This window comes from Marmota monax, unplaced genomic scaffold (assembly GCF_021218885.2).
Source record: "Marmota monax isolate L192 unplaced genomic scaffold, Marmota_monax_Labrador192_F-V1.1 WCK01_AAM20220418_F8-fsc00042, whole genome shotgun sequence".
NCBI classification, from domain to species: Eukaryota; Metazoa; Chordata; class Mammalia; order Rodentia; family Sciuridae; genus Marmota; species Marmota monax.
In genome coordinates, this window is record NW_026693008.1 from 12760661 (window position 1) to 12780281 (window position 19621).

Genomic DNA, 19621 nt, shown 5'->3' on the forward strand with positions numbered 1-19621 from the left:
GGGCACTTAACCACTGAGCACATCCCTAGCCTTTTATTAAAACTATTTTTTTTTTTTAATTTTGAGACAGGGTCTTGCTAAGTTGCTGAAGCTGGCTTTGAACCTGTAATTCTCCTGCGTCAGCCTCTGGAGCACAGGGATTAAATGCATGGGCCACCATGCCCAGCCAGTATATGATTTTCCATGCTTTTTCCTTTACATGGACACACACGGGAACATGACATATACACTGTATTTTGCAATGGCACTTTATAGTTACAGTCTGTAATATATTTATAAATCTCTACATAATTCAGACGTTCATGCTGCTTCTGTCTTTTAGCAATTATAATTAATGTAATAAACATTCTTGAATACATGTCTTTATATACTTTTTTTTAAAATTTCATAATCAGTTCTATTTATGAAATACTTGTGCCAACAACAAAAACCTTCAGACTTAACCAGAAAGGGATTTTTTTCTTATGAAATCAACAGCAATGATGGCTAGCATTTTTATGATAATTGTGGGCCAGATGCTAAGGACTTTATGTGAACTGATTTTAGTCCTTGTAACTTGAAGGGAGGACACTGTTATGATTTCAGTTTTACAGGTGGGGAAATAGGTATGGAGTGATGTTTTCTCCCAAAATTTGAAATTCTGGTTACAAATTCAAACAAATAGATATTCTGGGACACAGGAATCCTCATTTAACATGGATACTAGTGCTATCACCCGGAGGGGAAGAGTAAAAGATGGATATGCTGACTTGCACTTTGTTAAGACATCAACTTCTCAGAGTGTGTCCTGAAGCTCCTTGGAATTTCTTTGTCATTGTGCTTTTCAAAAGTTGGGGTCAAAGAGAAAAGCTCATGGCAATGATGACAATCCACCACCTAATCAATCAGGCCAAAAGAAAGAAGTGATGTGTTTGTGACAACATGGGGCAACATGTCTGGAGATGGCAGCGTCAGAAAAACCTTCAGACTGAATGTAGGATCTCTGCTACGTTAGGCCCAAGTGACTTCACAGATAGCATAAATAGATTATACATCCAAAACAGAAAAACACCAATAGGTTAAATATAAGCACGTGTTAATGAAGACCCACTTTCCACGACAGGCCTGGTCTCCTCGGTGATAAGAACATTATTAAAATCTCCCATGTAATTCATCAAGGTCTCATGCTGGCTAGGGCAAGTCTAATCTCCCCAGTTAGTTAATCTCTTGGACTAGGAGAAACAAAACTTCAGAAATGGTATCTTTTTTTTTTTTTTTTTTAATTATCTGGACTCTGCTGAGAAGAGATAAAATAATTCTACTGCTATTCCGTGTCTGGTTGAACATATTCTAGCAGTGAAGCATCATTTAGCTTAATCAAAACAGGAAGGATTTCTTCCCCATCTATATCAACTCTCATGTAACTAAGCAAATAACAGGAATATCCAGGTAATGAAAATTCAGACACGCCTGCTACACACTTCAAAGCTAGTCTGCTAATATGACCAGCTAAATGGCCTATAAATCATCTGGCACTAGAAGTAACAGTGCTAAATGCTTTATTCTCCTTTCTTTTCTATTCTGGAGGTGGTGTGGAAAAGCTGTAGAATTCAACCATCCTGGACTTGAATCCATAATCTATGCCTTTGAGCTCATTCTCTCTTTCTGAACCTTAGTTTCCTCATCTGGGGGGGAAAAAAAGGAGGTGGGGGTGGTGGGGGTTGGAGACCACCTATGGGGTTGCTGCTGGGAGAATCAAATGAGGTATTCAGATAGCACAGAGCACATGAAGGCTTAATCCATACCAACGCTCAAGTCATGCTATTTGATAATATAATAACAACAACTGTAATTAGCACTATGACTGAGAGCACAGGCCTGGAAATCACTGAGGCTGCTCTTCTTACCATGTAACTAAGAGGTCTCCCATAGCTATGTTACATAAGGAAGGACTCCAGCAATTTGGTTCTTTCTTCCCTGATATTCTGATGATGATGATGATGATGATGATGATTTACCACAGGAAACCCACGCTAGTAAACAAGACTGAGCAGCTCAGACACACCCATCCTAGTAACCCATCTGAGACGCAGTCACTCATCCTTCATTCATCCCCTCAGACACATTTATGGAGCACCTATGATGAAATACCATTTGCTTAGAAAGGAGTTCATGGGCTACTGGTGAACTCAGGGACAGAGCGTGACCACTTATTGTAATAAACTCAGGAAACAGCTTGCTGAGTGAACAGAGTCCAAAAGATTTCCTGGCTTTATACATCTGGGGTAAATATGTTCATTTTGTCTTCTGCCTTAGATTTTTTAAATTCAACTCCTTCCCTTTCAAAATGCCATTGATTTTATAACATTTATCTGTCCCTTTCAGTCACTGTTACAATGAAAGAGATCTTAAGCCTACCATTACTCAAGGTTTACTAGGTACTTCTATGGGATCAGTGCCTGCCCCTGTGCTGGGGATGTAATGAGAGGGAACACAAGCTTCCCTGGGGAGAGTGACAAGGAAGGTGACATCACAGCTATGTGATAAAGGTTAGGACAGGGACACAAGCCTGGGATGGACGGCAGGGGGTGGAGGGACAGAATACAGAATGGCTAGAAGAATCCTCCAAGTCTGAGAGCTAGGGCTGGATGTTGAAGCGTTAGTGGGCAGGAGCCAGGCAAAGTACAAGAAGAAGGAAGAACCTGTGCGCATTCCAGACATGGGGAAATGGAATGTGCAAAAGGCCTGGTGGCACAACAGAGCATAGTAAGTTTGAGAAACGGAAAGAAGATCAGTATGGTTGGCCTGTGTGACGGGGGAAGGCAATAGTTTAGGAGGAAGATGGGCAGGTTGGCAGGGGCCAGGTGGTACAGGCTTTGGAAGCACTATAGACTCTTAAGACCTGAAAGCAGGCAATCTAAGATAAGATTTATTCTTTAGAAAGATGACCTAGTAGTAAGCAGAGGCAGGGAAGCCAGTAGGGAGGCCAACAAGATGCTGAATAGTGCCAAGAAGAAAGGAGGGTCTGCAATCACTTTAGTGAGCTTCTGAAAAGACTACTCCAATTCCTAAACTCTTCTTCCTGAGGAGGGGAGGGAAAGGGTAAGATGCGAGCATATGTCACATAAACTTCTTTCTAAATTTCTCAAAGGGGACAGAGGAGATGCTGTAACAATGTATGGAACTCAAAAAGCACTGAGAGGTATGAGCATGTTCTTCCCCTATATTTCTTAGCAGGAGTTTAAATAGGAATTATCCCAGTGTCTGCAAACCAGCAAAGCAGAATTCAGGAAGGATGTGAATGCCAATCCCATCCCACCCCACCCATGGTCCAGCCTCCTGCTCCCACAGGGAAGGCTCACCAACATGGAAAGGATATCCCATCACCAAGGGACATTGCCACCAGCCAAGAAAGGTGCCTGGGCCCTGTAAGGGGCTGTCCTAAAAGGCAGAGCTAACCAAATGTCCCATATGAAGTCACAGTCTTAGCAAGGGACTAGTGATGTAGTGGGAAGAAAGATGGGCCAGAGAAACCTGAAAATGATCTATTTCTGTGAGGTTCCACACTTGAACGTGCACTTCTCTTCTGAAAGGGATACAAACCTGTTCACAAGTTTTAAAACTACCCACACCCTCTTAGCCAGGAATTTCACGTTTCAGACTTCATCCTACTGATAAGATGGGACCACTGAAGGATGTTCCTGGATGCTCATCAGTGTTATTTCTAACAGTGAAAAGTCTGAAATTATCTAAGTCCCCAAGAGAGAGTGAGTTGAATAAATTTGTTGCAATCATTTGACAAAGTACTCTAGAGTTATTAAAAATAATGTTCTTAAAGGATATTTCAGGATATGGTGACATGCTCTCAATATAGTAAGTGAAAAGTACAGAAATAAATTAATTTGTGTTATCCCAACTTTAAAAAGTTATATGCAGTTATATAAACTACATAGGTAGACAGTTGATAGACAGGTGAGACAGCAATAAACATCAAATTTAGCCAAGTCAGGGGTTTGCAAAGATCTTCAGCTTCACTAATAAGAAAATATTTCTTCAGTTGCAGCGGTAGCTACATGGGGTTTGACGTTCTCTTTGTACTGTTTTGTATGTCTGAAGTATTTCATGATGAAAACATTTTAAAAGGGTATGTAAAATGATAGGAAGGAAATACTTCAAAATGTAGCTGCCAGGTGCACACCAGTAAGCCCAGCAACACGGGAGGCTGAGGCAAAAGGATTACAGGTTCAAGGACAGCCCCAGAAACATAGCAAGGCCTGAGCAACTTAGAGAGATCCTGTCTCAAAAAAAAAAAAAAAAAGAAAGAAAGAAAAAGAAAAAGAGAGAGAGAGAGAGAGAGAGAGAGAAAGAAAGAAAGAAAGGGCTGAGAATGTGGTTGTGGCTCAGTGGTACAGCAACACTGGGTTCAATCATCCCTGGTACAAAAAAAAAAAAAAAATATCTACTTCTCTGGGGTACACTGTCAAACTCCACTGTTCACATTTTCCAGATTTTCTACAAAGAACCTATGTTCCTTTTCACCTTTTACATCATTTTATCATTGGAAACTATTTTCATGTCCAGCTCGATGCTCTTTTTGTTTTTGGAGAAAAAAATGTTTGGTGCTGAGCTGTGCCCTCAAGTGGGGACTGGACACACCTTGCTCTTCCACCAGGCTCTCTGCTGGGATGCCATGAACCCCTCAGCACTCCACTCAGGCGTCTCTTGCCCTTATAATTTAAACTAGAAAAGTAGGGGAAACAATGTCCCCACAACCATCCCACTCATATCCTCTGACGTGAGAGGAGATTTGTAGGCGGCTGCTGGGAGCCTTCTCTGCTCTGCAAATTGTTCTCAAAACTGTTGCCTTTTTTTTTTTTTTCCTGGAATAGTTTGTGTTCTATTCTGCCCGGAAGCTGGGGGCTCAGCCAACTCACTGGGTGAACTGGTGGGAAAAAATAGAAATCGATTATTTTGTCAACTAGCGTGGACTCTTTAGTCCAAATCCATTTTTTACCAAATGCTGGGAGTGGAGGGAAGAACAACGCAGTCACCCTGACTGGGCTTGAAAACACTGCCCATTTCCTCTCTAAGAGGAGCTCTAACGTAGGGCCTTGGCTGGGGTCTGCAAATGTCCTGAAATCTTGCCCTGAAATGAATCTTGTAAGATTTACTGGAACCCAGGGCTATCACAAGATGTCCCAAAGAATCAGGGACATCCCTACTCCAAATGACTGAGGATCCTGTTCTGTTAGAGGAAGCTCTTTTCTTAGCTCACCCACTCCCATTTGGTCTCTTCAGTCCAAATTTCACAGGAGATTAGAGAGAGATTTAGCAGGAAAACTCCCTCTAACCACCTATCAGAATCATCATCCAAGGCTTTAAAATAAAACAAGATGTCACTGGGAATGTTTACGTTATCCTTACTCAGACATCGCAGAGGGTGCTACATAGCACTATTTAATCAAAGGGAGATTTCATCTGTACTAATATTACCCAGCTTTTTATGTCACAGTTATGTTTCATTAAAATCAGTACACATTAGGGCAGCTCACTATTTGGAAAAAAAAATTAACAGAGAGTGTTTAACAAGAGTCCATTGTTGGGCTGAGATTCAATGGAAGCTTGAACACAATCTCCCAAACACCCCTGACTCCTCATTGAGCAATTTCTTATTCAAAGCATATATCTGGTGACTGTCTTTCCACTTATTAAATGGAATCAAAATTGAGAGTTACTAATATTACTTTCCTAAACCCTCACATCCTCTGGTATGAGTCATCTACTGGAACCTACCTTCTTCCCCCCCCCCCTCTTTTTCAGATACTTTCCACTACACATAGACTCAAAACAACTTTTTAGCTGGGCATGGTTGTGTGTGCCTATAGTCCCAGTTACTTGGGAGACTCAAGCAGTAGGATCACTTGAGCCCAGGAATTCGAGGCAACTCTTCAGTATTGCTGCTGGTTGGTTAAGGGACTAGCTATGACTTCAGTGGATATTACCATTTAAAAATACAAAGATAACTGGGAACAGTGGTGCACATCTCTAATTCCAGTGACTAGGGAGGCCAAGGCAGGAGGATTGCAAGTGTCAGACCAACCTCAGCAAATTACTGAGACCCTGTTTCAAAATAAAAAATGAAAAGGGATTAGGATATGGCTCAGCAGTAAAGCACCTTAGATTCAATCCCCAGTACTGAAAATAAATAAATAAATAAGTATTTAAAGATTAAAGTCCTTCTGAGTAATCTACAAAGACCATTTATTTATTGGACTAATTAACTTATTTGGCTCAGATATTTATTTAGATATTATTGCATTTATGTCAAAATATCTTTTCATGTGTGGCTCCACCTACCAGTTAATTCAACTCAACTCATCTCTACTGTGTGTCATAGGGTTGGTGAAATATTAGCATTAATAAACCCTTCCATGGGACTCTGCCACAGAAATTTCATCTCCATATGACTCTAAGAATCAGCAGAACCTGCCAAACAGCAATTTTCAAGTCCCTAAAAGCACTTCCAGGGTTCTTCTAACTTCTACAATTACTAATATATTACTATGCAGTAATAAATTAAGAAAATTCAGCCCAGGTTCTGGAAATCTGTTTGCCAAGATTCAGAAAAAATGCCAAGCAAATTAGAAATGAGTTTGGCCATAGATGAATCCCTAAGCATAGCCGTAATGGTGGTAATTGGATATATTCCTCTACTATAAAGGTCTCATTACTAGAATAAAACATAATATTTGAGATGGTTAAGAAAAAAAAAGTAATATCATCTGCAGCTATACAAGAAGAATTCGTTATCTAGAAATTATTCATTTCCTGAGACTTAAGTGACCTTGACAAGAAAGCAGCCATTGATGCCAACCAGGACAAAAACCAAGTCATGACCCATAATTTCAAATAATCCTTTCATATCAGAGACTTTAGTGGTTCTTTGATAAAACATACACACACTCCATCCAGAGACATGCTTTTCTGAAAAATAAATACTAATTATGTAGTTGAGGGAAACTGTAGCTGAGGCTTGACCTTAGAAATGATCTAGAGTAAAGTTTTGCCTCAGTCATTACACTCACCTGGGTTTCTATTTCTTCATTTGCAAAGTGAAGGGACTGAAGTACATGATGGCTATGGGGGTCTTTGTTTTATTTATTTTATTTTAGTACCAGGGATTAAAATCTGTGGTGCTTAACCACTGAGCCACATCCTCAGCCCTTTTTATGTTTTGAAACAGGGTCTTGCTAAATTGCTTAGGGCCTCACTAAGTTGTTGAGGCTGAATTTGATCTTGTGATCCTCCTGCCTCAGCCTCCCAAGCTGCTAGGATTACATGCTAAGGGGTCTAGCTAAGGGGTCTTTAAATCCTAAAAGTTTTAAAATTCTAAAAATAAATTTCTACAAAATTATAAACATCCAAACACACACATAAAAAAATCTGATTGCTGATGAAGAAACTTCCATAGCTTCATTGTCAGCAATAAAATATTCAATGAATAAAGTAAAACCCGGAAGATATCATCTTTTTGTCCTGTTTCCATGGCAACCTAGTAAACTGGCCCAACTCCATCAATCTGATGGTCCAAAGACTAGAACAGATAAACACCATATGGTGAAATAAAGTGCTCAAGAATGCTAATTATATGCCAGCTCAGGCTCACTCAGCATGTCTGTTTGCATCACAGAAAACTCAGTCATAATTAAAAATAGCTTTTTAGTGAATGCATTGTTTATACCAGTAAATAAATGTCATCAGATCATGATGGTTTTAGAAGACCTGATCCCCAACCTTTCTTTTTAACAAATGGATAAATTGAGGCACAGAGAGGGGAAATGACATTGTTAGTCATTTCCCTGTGAGAGGCAGAGCTAAGACAACAATACAGTTCTTAATTCTTAACCTGTAAGTCTTCTCATCTCATAAAAATACCTTGTGAAGGTCTCTGTAGAAGAGAGAGACATTGGGCCTAAAGTCAGAGGAGTTCATACAATGCGAGATAGTGAAACCCCAATAAAGTGTAAAAAATACATAGACGAGGGGACAGGAGGAACCCAGGAAAGGCTTGAGTTCCTACCCACCTGCCCACTCACCCTGGATAATGAGAGCCTTGGAGGCCCAGGGAGGCTTCCCAGTTGCATTAGAGGGAAGCAAAGAGGTCGTGCACAGGAAGCTGCTGAAATTAAGCCTCCAAGGCCTGAAAATTTCAAGGAAGCTTTTCACCTCTATGATTACCAGCATTCAACCACACAGTCCCTCAAGCCTCTTTTCCAAACCTTTGCTTTCAAAGAAAAACACGATAAGGCTAATGTTGATAGGTACCTAGTAGGTGCTTGGTATTCTTTCATTGTTTTATTCAACTAACAAAAACTTGTGTTAGATGAAGTCTTTTTTAAAATAAATTAAATAATTAATTTTTTTAGTTGTACATGGGCACAATACCTTTATTTCATTTATTTTTACATGGTACTGAGGACCGAACCCAGTGCCTCACACATGCTAGGTAAGCACTCTACCACTGAGCTATAGACCCAGCTCCAGGTGAAGTCTTTTCATGCTTATTTGCCAAACAAGAAAACATGCCACACAAATGGTTAAGTATAGAATCCTAATTCAGACTAAGATCTACTGACTCCAAAGTCATCCACTCCATCATGTTGCTGGAGTTCTCTTCCAGCCTTTGGGCCATCCGGCTGCCTGAGTTGGGCCAAGCCACTAACTTCCTCACAAAGGGGCAAACATCTGGTTCATCTTCTTGAACCAGCCTCTATAACAGCACAGCAGGATTCATCTAGATTTTACCCAGATGCACTAAGTTTGTACTCCATTTTATGAAAGAAAAGACACAGGCTTTGAAGAACTTAGCCTGGAAGTTTAAGTTGACCACACAACTTTCTCCAGTAAAAAGAAAAAAAAATTTTATTTCCCTGGGTTACAACTTCCATATTGGACCAGGGAAGCCCACTTCAAAAAGGTACACAGCATATTAACAAATAATGACCAGAGAAGGGACATGGGAAGCAGAAAGGACTGCACTTACACTTATGTCGAGGCTGCAAAGGCTAACAGCGTCTTCATCTTGGGCGCTCTGCTTCCGTTTCCGCTGCAAAACAAACAATAAAACAAAGTTTAAATGTAAACAGGGATTATGGTTTTGATTCAGGAAAGCAAGCAAGCAATCCAATATCATATGCAAACCTTATCATTTCCACCACACTGCCACAAAACTTTAACGGGACTATGTAAATGAACAGTTCTAAGAATTATGGGAAGCTATTAAGCTCTAGGATAATCATTTTTCATTATTAGTCTTGTTCATGCTGCTATAGTCTCTTTTTTCTTTTCTTTTTTTTTTTTCTATATGTCTCCATAAAACATTCATAGATACCAGGGTCAAATTCTGACTAACTTGGAGAAACAACTATACTGGAAAGAAAATCTAATTCACTTAAAGATATTCCATTTTCAGAACTGCTTTGTACTTGGGTAATTTAAGTGTCTGTTCTCAACCTGTCCAATGTTCTAATGCAATCACAGAACCTTGATGCTGGAGAGAACCTTAGATGTCTTCTCTAATCTTCCCATTTTATAGTCATAAAAACTGAGATTCAGAAAAGTCGTTATTTTTTTTTAAATATTTATTTTTTAGTTGTAGTTGGACTCATTACCTTTGTTTTATTTATTTATTTTTATGTGGTGTTGAGGCTCAAACCCAGGTGAGCACTCTACAGCTGAGCCACAACCCCAGCCCCCAGAAAAGTAGTTATTGAACTAAAGATAATTATATCTGAAATGAATTTATAAGTTTATGGCCAGGGCTTATGGCTCAGTCAGATACAGAAAAATATTTTCCCCTTTATAAAAAGAAAAGAAATTCCATCCATATATCATAAGAAAGTCCATCAAAGATATATTCACCTTTCTTTAGCATCCCCAGCTCAACTGATCAGGTCATTGTTTTCTTGTGTCTGTCCCTAAAGTGGGACTTGTTAAAGTCTATTGATGCTACTTGCAAGAAAGCAACCAAAAGATCAGAATTGGTGACGTGAAGCTATGGGAAAGTCCAGAGACATCTGGGTTTTTGACCCCCAAAGAATCCCACTGCTTCCTTCTCTATCAGAACCCTGAGGCAGCTAACAGAACTGCTCATTTCCACTTCAATTCAGCAAAGGTTTGTTAAACATCTGCTGTATGCCAGTCTCTGTGTTTGCTCCCAGGAACACAGGTTGGCAACTCCCGAGGTTAAGGAACTCACATTAATGTAGAAGAGATGGAATATCATGAACTGTAATGAATAAGATTCAAACATTTTAGGGAAAGTCACTTCACTCCTCTGATTCCCTTCCTCAACTCCAAGGTGTGTATACTTGGGGGATGGGGGTGATAACGGCAACTCTATTCTTAGAGAGGAGTAAAAACAGTAATGCACTCTAGTGCTTAGTAGAGTGCGTGGTACACAGTAGGTGCTCAAAGTGTGGGCTGGAGGACTCTAGCACAATGATAGGGGAGGAAGTATTTAAATAGGCCTAAAGGATGAATAAGATTCTGCCAGATGAAGATGGGGAAAGGACTGAGGCCTCTCTTTATATAGCCAGCTACCTAGATATTTAAACTCTCAAAGGTGAACACAGTTCTATCCAGAACTGTGAAGTTTGGGATCCTATAAGTTTTCCACTGAAGCAGTAGTGCAGGGTGCCACCATTTTGGGCATCTACATTAACAAATTCACCAAGTGACACCCCTCCCCCCCAATCATACTGGGAATCAAATCCAGGGACACTTTACCCCAGCCCTTCTTATTTCGAATAGGGTCTTGCTAAGTTGCTGAAGTTGGCCTCAAACTTGTGATCCTCCAGCATGGATTAGATTACAGGCATGTGCCCCCATACCTGGCTCACCAAGCACACTTAGGAAGTCAAATACTCCACTTGAGTTCTTTCAGAAGAGACTTGGGAACTTGCTGACAACCACCCCATGTATATTTGCCCATATCTGAGGATGCTTCGTGTTTGTACAGAGGCCTGGCCCTTGATTCATCATCTAGGTACAATTAAAAACAGCACTGTGGTTTCAGGGAAACCAATTCACTGCCTTATTTTATATGGTGAGATTTTTTTTTTTTTTGAGATGGGGGTGTAGCTATGTTACCCAGCTGCCCTTGAGCTTGAGGGCTCAGGTGATCCTCCTGTCTGAGTCTCTTGCTGGGCTGTAGATGCATGTCACCACGCGCAGCTTATATGGTGATTCTTTTGAGGGAGATATGGTAAGAGGCAGTTCCCGTTTTACAGGTAAATAAACTAAGGTGGGAAGATATAAGCAATTTGCTATCACATAGCCATAGCATAACACTCTGAATTCAGGATTCTAAATTTTGGGGCACTCATGCTGCTTAAAGCATGTGAGGCAAATAGGTCATGTCTCACTTACCCCCTGGAATGTCTGGGAGCATCTGCCTGGAGTGCCCTGTTAACAAGGATCACACAGCAGAGTAGGCTGGAGAATGCAGCCATCAATTAGCAATACACAAGTGCCAGGGAAAAGGCAGGTGGTCCTGCTGCCTAGAATCACCCAGGACCTTCTGGAGTCAGGCTTCTCTTGCCTTGAGCTGCTATGGAGTTGAGAGGAGCCTGTTTCGCTGGTGAAGAAGAGGGAATAAGAATCTCTTCTCACAGCCAGGCAGCCCGCTTCAGACCAGCTCAATATATTACCCAGCGCTCAAACCCAGCCTCACACCACCCCCAAAGCAGCTCCAGCCAGAAACTTCCACCTGCTTCAAGTGTCAAGTCTAGAAGACAAATATCCTCTAGGGGCCTTTTTAATTAAGCCACAGCTGGTTAATCTGGAATAGAATGATCTCAAGAAACCCACACATTTTAAAAAATAAAAGCTGTATGGATTGAGAGAATGGATTTTCTTGTCAATTTTCATTACACATGGTAGTGGCTGACCACTGCTAGTAACAAAGAAGAAATCTGAGGCTTAAACTCTTGAGCTTGAAGCAAAAATTTCACAAAGCATTGCTTAGTCGTTGTTTATTTGCTCTAAGTTCACTGGGTACTTTTTGTGCAAGGGCTGCTCTGGGTCCTAGAATACAGCAGTGAATGAGCCAGGCACGCAGGTTCCCTTCACTCTAATTGGGAGTCAAAGGAAAACAAAATAGCTGAGTGTGGTGGTGTGTGCCTGTAGTCCCTGTAACTCAGGAGGCTGAGGCAGGAAAATGGCAAGTTGGAGGTCAGCCTGGGTAACTCAACAAGACCCTGTCTCAAGATAAAAAATAAAAAAGGTCTGGGATGTAGCTTGGTGGTAGAGTGTGCTGGAATAAATCCTAGTACTGAAAAGAAAAAAAAGAGAGAGAGAGAGGGAGGGAGGGAAGGAGGGCAACAGGGAGGAAGAAAATTACATAATATAATCTGTCCTGTGAATGAATCAGATAAGGTGCTGAGACAGAGATCAGATAGATAATCTTATTCTGGTTTTTGGTTGACACAAGATCTTTTTTTTTTTTTCCTTTGGTACTGGGGTTGAACCCAGGGGCACTTAACCACTGGACCACACATCCCCAGCCCTTTTCTTTTTGTATTTTATTTAGAGACAGATTAGATTCTCACTGAGTTGCTAAGTGCCTCGCCAAGTTGTTGAGGATGGCTTTGAACTTGTGATCCTCCTGCCTCAGCCTCCTGAGTTGCTGGGATTACAGACGTGAGCCACCACAGCCAGCTTTTCATGAGATCTTAGTCAATGAAGGCAGGATATGGTCTGTCATGATCATATTCCCAGATGCTGGTTCTGTATTTGGTACATGGCCAACTTCTCCCAAATTAGTATCATTTGTGGGTGCTGCCGGGGCTTTGAACCTGGGACACTTTACCACTGATCTGCATCCCCAGTCTTTTTTTTTTTTTTTTTTAATGAGACAGGGTCTTACTACATTACTCAGGGCCTTGCTAAGTTGCTGAGGCTGATCTCAAACTTGTGAACCTCCTACCTTAGCCTCCCAGGTCTCTGGAGTTACAGATGTATGCCACTGTGCCCAACCAAAATAGTATTTCTTAATTTTTTTTTTTGGTTGATACCCTTGGTCCTGCTCCTTTTGAGAAGCTTGTCTTCTTTACCACTCACCCCACTCCAGAGAAAACTAGGTGGAGAAATCAGAAGGGATTAAGTGGGCACCCAGCAGCCAGGCTGGCTCAGTCTGGTGATGAAGGACATGCGGTTGAACAAGCCACATGCAGACACTGCATTCCCCACCCAGGAACTGGAAATTTCTAAAATATTGGGAAACTGAACTCATGCCAATGATCTACAGGACAAAAACCACCACGCGGAAACAAACTACAAAGACATGGACAAGCAAGATCTCAGAAAGCAGAGGTGCTGCAGGACACTGCACTCATTTCAAATTTTTACCACAGTAATCATGATAATAATCAGAATGATAACATTGTAGTTTTAGCCTATTAAATATTCACTATATGTTACTCCCAGAGCTAAATACCTATATGTCATTTGATTGTCATGCCCATCTCATGAGCTAGGCAGGAACCGGTATTATCTCTGTTCTACAGAAGGAGAGAAAGAGGCTCAGAGAGGGGCAGGAACTCACCCAAGGCTTTCTAATTAGCAAGAGGTACAGCCTGGATTCAAACCTAGGTCTGTCTGACTCCAAGCTCTGTGGTCTGGGCAAGCACATCTGTAGTACCCACAGAGGATGTGTAAGAAGGAGTTTAACATGAGGAAAGTAGGAGGGGGCACTTTTAGAACTTTTATTCTACTAGAGTATTGACCTTGAAGACCACAGCTCTCTGTTGATTTTGTGGTCCTTTCTAGTTTTTCAGGTTATCACTGCCTGCTATCAGGTCACAGCCATTTTACTTCCTCTGCACATGAGAAAACATGGACAGGGTACCTGGGGGAGTGCCTAGGCAGGAAGGCCACTACGTATGAACTGTGCTTTTACACACTCAGTCTGACAGGTTCCCAGATACTCTGAGAAGCCAAGGACGCACCTTGTTATTCATGTCAAGTTTACTGAAGCAAATGCACAGTCCACTTCCCTTTCAACCATGAAAACAAAGCACCTGGGGTGAGCCCAATAATTGCTAGAGCCTGAGCTCTCTGATTTCAGCAAACTTTACCCCCCATCGCACTGGCCCCCCTTCTTGTGCCCTGTGCAGACTAGTAGGTCAGTGAATAATTTCCGAACGGGTGACTAAAATAAAGAATGAATAAAGGGGGCCAGTGTTCTTGAGGTGTCACCCTTTGCTTCCGCTAACTACCTGGCTCCCAAAATTAAATCAAAACCTCAAAAGCAAAGGTCACAGAAGGCTAAAATCTGTCAACCTCAAATTTCCTTGGAGATTTAAAAGCTGCTAGTTGAAGCTCAGATTCTTGCTTTTTAAACAAGAAAAAGCATTTCTCTCACCAGTGGGGGCATTGGTTTTCCTTAAAATATGTAGAAATGTGAAAGGAAACCATGGCATCTCAGAGCTTGGTCTGAGTGGGGCATTGGGCAAGTTCCATGTCTCCTACCAGAAGGAATACCACATATGTTCAAGGCAAGACATCCCTGACCTATGGACCTATCCATGTCCTGGTTCTCACATCAGGAGCGCTCAGTCTCTGGGCTTTAGGAACATGTAACCTAAGACTGACAACATCTCGGAGGAAACGAAATCCAGCCATCAAAAACATAAATGACCACAATGGGCACCCAAGCTCTCGGTCCCAAAATACATACCTACCTGGGATCAGAAGGAAGGGCAGAGACAGAGGACAGTTTGTGAACAATGGGCCTGAGTGGAGCATCTGAATTCTTAACTCTGCAGGCTACATACTGCATGGAGACACCTTCTAGAAGAGCTTAGAAAACCCTCTCATGCTTCTCCAATAAAAAAAAAAAAAAAAAAAAAAACTTGAAGGCCCCTTTGTTAATGCATAATTGATGAGGTCCCTGTGCAGTATCAAATATGAGGTTTCGAAGTGGTGTGGGTATCCCTGGGGGATCAGGTGACCTTCACTGGAAACTTATTATTGATCATATCACCCTGCAGCCTCGAGACCATCAGCCTTCACACTTCAGCCTTTTGACCCACTTACATGATGCATTATTGTTCCCTGGGCTCCTCTGAGGCTCTCAGGTTTTAGGCTTGGGCTACCTGCTGACAGCACAAGGCTGCCATCTAAATCTCATTAGTAAATGGTCCATGAACAAACAGCTTTTTCTGCTGTTCTGGGGAAGACTATGCAATGAACACTGACTCAATATTTACCACTGTGGCTTCTCAGAAAAGCAAGCCCCATTCCACGCCTGAATATCTTCTCCTTACTGGCTTGGCTTCAATTCTCTCAGAACCCAAATCTTGGAATCCTTTAAGGTTTCGAGCCTCAGGATCAAAGGAGAATCACAAGGTGCCTTTCAATACACAATCAGAGGGAAACAGATGCTGGAACTGGGCATCTGCTATGAGCCAGAGGAGCGCTCCATTAAGTTTCTCCATGACTCCATTTAAACACTGTAGTGTCCTTGAAAACAAAGGGATGCTGTAGGGCAGAAAGACTTTAGTGACCTGCTCAAGGACACAATGACAGTGAATGCTGGCCACTCCCTATCATTAGGCCAGCCTGACTGCCAAACAGTGGACTTTCTGTCATATGATAGTATTTCCCTTTATATATTATGCAAAAACAATATGTGGTTTCCTTTGAATTAATATATTAAAATGATATAAATGCATTTAAATATTTATTTAAAACAATGTGTGTGTGTGCTCGTGTGAGTGTGTGTATGCCTGTAACACCAGCAACTCAGGAGACCAATGAGGCAGGAGGATTGCAAGTGGAAGCCAGCCTCAGCAAGTTTTTATTTTATCTCAAAATAAAAAATAAAAAGAGCTGAGGATATAGCTCAGTGGTAAAGCATCCCTGGGTTCAATTCCCAGTACTGAAAAAAATTAAAATTATATATACATATATATGCATATATGTGTGTATATATATGCGCATATATGTATATTGTTATATACATATGTGATATATATATATATATAGGCTCTAGGGACTAAGGGGACTAAGGGTATCAGTCAATGATGGAGTGCTACTGGCCTAGCATGCTCAAGAACACAGTTTGATCCCTAGCACTGTGTATACACACACACACACACACACACACATATGAAGAGAGATATACACACACCCAGATGAATACATACATATTTATATATGCATATAAGTATGTATATATACATATAATGCACACATACACACATAAAGGTTCGCAAGGCATTCACCTAACATATCTCAAGGAAATGAGGAACAAATGAGAGATGCCCGAGTTCAAAATCCAGCTCTAGGGCTGGGGATGTGGCTCAAGCGGTAGCACGCTCGCCTGGCATGCGTGCAGCCTGGGTTCGATCCTCAGCACCACATACAAATAAACATGTTGTGTCCGCCGAAAACTAAAAAATAAATATTAAAATTCTCTCTCTCTTTTTTTTTTTTTTTAAAAAAAATCAGCTCTACCATTTGCTACTTGGTGTGACCTAGAACAGGTTACTTTAGTCCTTTAATTTCTCAATAAACATTTATTGAGGATCTATTTTGAACTAAGCAGGTTCTAGATTTGTGGGATATACCAGTATCTATGCAATACACATATAAAATTTATTTTTTCCATCACAGTTATATTTCAAGGATTTAAAAGACATGACATATTTAGAACAGGGCTGGGCATACAGTGAGAGATTTTTAAAAATGGTAATTATTGCTACTGTGGTCATTACCTTAATTCTTACTACTACCACTATCTCTGTTGGCATAACTGTTTTGTTACTGTTTGACACAGAGTGGCAGGTAAGGTAGATAGGAGAGGCAGGGGAATCCTGCAAGAAGATGGATAGGAGACCTGAGGCTTCTCTGACTACCAAGCCCCAGAAGGTTGCACACAGATGGCCCCTGGATACCATCAGTTTCCTATGCAGTGCCTCCTTCCCACCTCTGTCACAGAGACGAGGGCAAATGCAAGCCTGACTTAATTTCAAACAGCTGAGATTGAATTGATTAGTGTCAGAACAACCCTGTTATTAAATCACAGGGCTTTTCTATTTAATAACCAGGTGACCAGAGCAGCAGAAACACACTGATAGAGACAGTGCAGCTCCCAACTCGGCAGTAAATGGTCCCTGATTAGTCATTTATAATTATTAAATTCAAACCAGATCTTGAACTCTTTTGATTTATGTCTTCGCTGGCAAACAGCTTTGGTGGCTTCAGAGGCTTTGAGGACCTGCCTTTCATCTGCGCCTTCTTTGGGGAGAGATTAGCAAAAGGATTTTGTGTTCTTGTACTTGCCCTTAGCTGGAACTCCACTCAATAAACCTACATTTGAGCAGGGAAGAAGACCCACATTTTGTTTTTCTCCAGGGATAAGCAGAATTGAGAGGGGACTCTAGTCCATTTTGAACACAGAGTTTTTCTTCTCCCTATTTTATTTTTATTTTTGGTACTGGGGATTGAACCCAAGGGTTCTTAATTACTAAGCCACATCCCCAGCCCTTTTTATATTTTATATAGAGACAGGGTCTCACTAAGTTCCTTAGGGCCTCACTAAATGGCTGAGGCTAGTCTTGAACTCATGATCCTCCTGCCTCAGGCTTCTGAGACTCTGGGATTATAGATGTGTACCACTGAGCCCAGTTCTCCCTATTTTAAAGATGCCCTCCCTTTCCCAGCATCCTGGAACCCTACTCCTTTTCTCTAGATTGTTCAATCTGTTCACAGGGTAGAGAATCTGGTAATCATGGTGCTCTCTAACCTACTTGTAAATTAATTTCCACTAACATGACATGCCGTTATGTGCCCAGATGCCAGACAGGTGCTAACAACAGATTGGGTGAGTTTACATCTCAGTTTTGCTACTTATTTGTTATGGAAATTTCAGCATATTTCCTCACCTCTCTGAACCTCAGTTTCCTTATCTATACAATGGGGACACTAATGTGCCACCTCCTACAGTGGTCGTGAGAGCTCAGAAGATTGCCATGGGTAAATGATCAACACAATCTGGCACTCAGGAACTAGGCAATCCTATTATTAGTATAAGTAACAACAGCAGCAATAACAACAAGTTCAGGAGCCAAGGAGAAAAATCATGGAGGAAATAACTCAAGTGTCTACAAGTCTACTCATTAACTTGATTTTGAGAAAATAGGTAAAGCCCCTACTGTGATTTTAGCCACAGGGCACCTGGCTCTTTACTTGTTTGGAAGCAGAAATGAGATAGGCTGAGCCTTCCTCTCCCCTGGGAAGAAAAGAGCATCCAAGCAAGTGTGTGCAAGGAGGGGGAAATCCAGCCAACCCCCATGAACATTGGGGTTCACTCTGTCATTCACCCAACACAGACTACTGCTCCCCATAAAAACACTCAGGCTGGAAGAACAGAGAAGAGGCAGGGAGCTTGTCTACCCAGGGTAGAGAGCTGACAAGTACTCATCTCAGAAAGACTGTCCCAGAACAACCCATGCAGGCACTGATCTAAGTAGAAGGGGTTCGTATCCACAAAGATTTTCAACAATGGGATGTGACAAGAAACATGAAATTGAGTTAACCAGAGCACTTTCTCCAAGGCCTTCTAAATTACTATAATTATATATTTTTTCTTCTGGTTCTTGGGTGCACTAAATTGGATTAATCACAATCTTTGATTTATAACACTTTTATCACTGGTGTTTCTCTGACCCTCTTTTGTTCGTTTGCTGTTTGCTTTTTTTTTTTTTTAAACATTGCAACAAACTCCTATTTATTAAAATTCTTCACTGTGGGAATGGCTTTGAGTCATTTCAACAAACATATAATTCGTGTGTGCGTGTGTGTGTGTGTGTGTGTGTGTGTGTGTGGTTTAGGGGATATTCAAATAATGGTTCAATTTCTAGAGAATTACTCCACGTAGCCAAATGACCTGGGCTATTCAGCTGCAGAATTCAGATGTGAACCTGCTCATCATCCACAAGGACCCTAGAAGCCTGAGTTGACAGGATGGTTTCTAGACCTGCACTCACACCTGGTTTATGTTCCTGCTTTCTCTTCTCTAAAGATGACCCCAGTGCTGGTACTGCTCCTGGGCTCAGAAGCAGTGCCAAGAAGCTGACCTTTAACCCTAGGGAGAGCCAGTCTTTCTTCAGCTACTGGTGTCTGGAACATTGACCCTGTGGCACCATTTGCCACACAAAATAGAGAAGAACACTGAGTTGCCCTGCAGATCTGGACTTTCCTTTAAATAAACAAACGGTTCCTTTGCAGAACCATTTGGGATTGTCTACCATACTAGAACACACATCTGAGTGGCTGAAGTCTGGTTTCTTTATGGTAGATTCTGGCAGTTTAAGGTAGCCCCTTCTCTCCCTCCCTCCTTCCTCCTGCTGGGATATAAAACTGTCCAATATAGATAGCATTGCTGGGCGCAGTGGTGCAGGCCTGTAATTCCAGCAGTTTCGGAGGCTGAGGCAGGGGGAATCTCAAGTTCAAGGCCAGCCTCAGCAACTTTGTGAGATCCTAAACAACTTAGTGAGACCCTATCTCTAAGTAAAATATTAGAAAGGGCTGGGTATGTGTCTCAGAAGATAAGCACCCCCCCAAAAAAAACCCT

General features: G+C 41.4%; 1 protein-coding gene across 4 annotated transcripts in view; it reads right to left on the reverse strand.

Moving 5' to 3' along the window:
* Arhgef3 (Rho guanine nucleotide exchange factor 3) overlaps window positions 1-19621 on the reverse strand; it is a 321024-nt gene that overhangs the window by 140917 nt on the left and 160486 nt on the right. For all 4 annotated transcript variants that reach the window (XM_058582175.1, XM_046452866.2, XM_046452868.2 and 1 more), the window contains one exon: window positions 9023-9085. In XM_058582175.1, the coding sequence (XP_058438158.1) occupies window positions 9023-9085 (63 nt within the window). The remainder of the gene's footprint in view (window positions 1-9022; window positions 9086-19621) is intronic.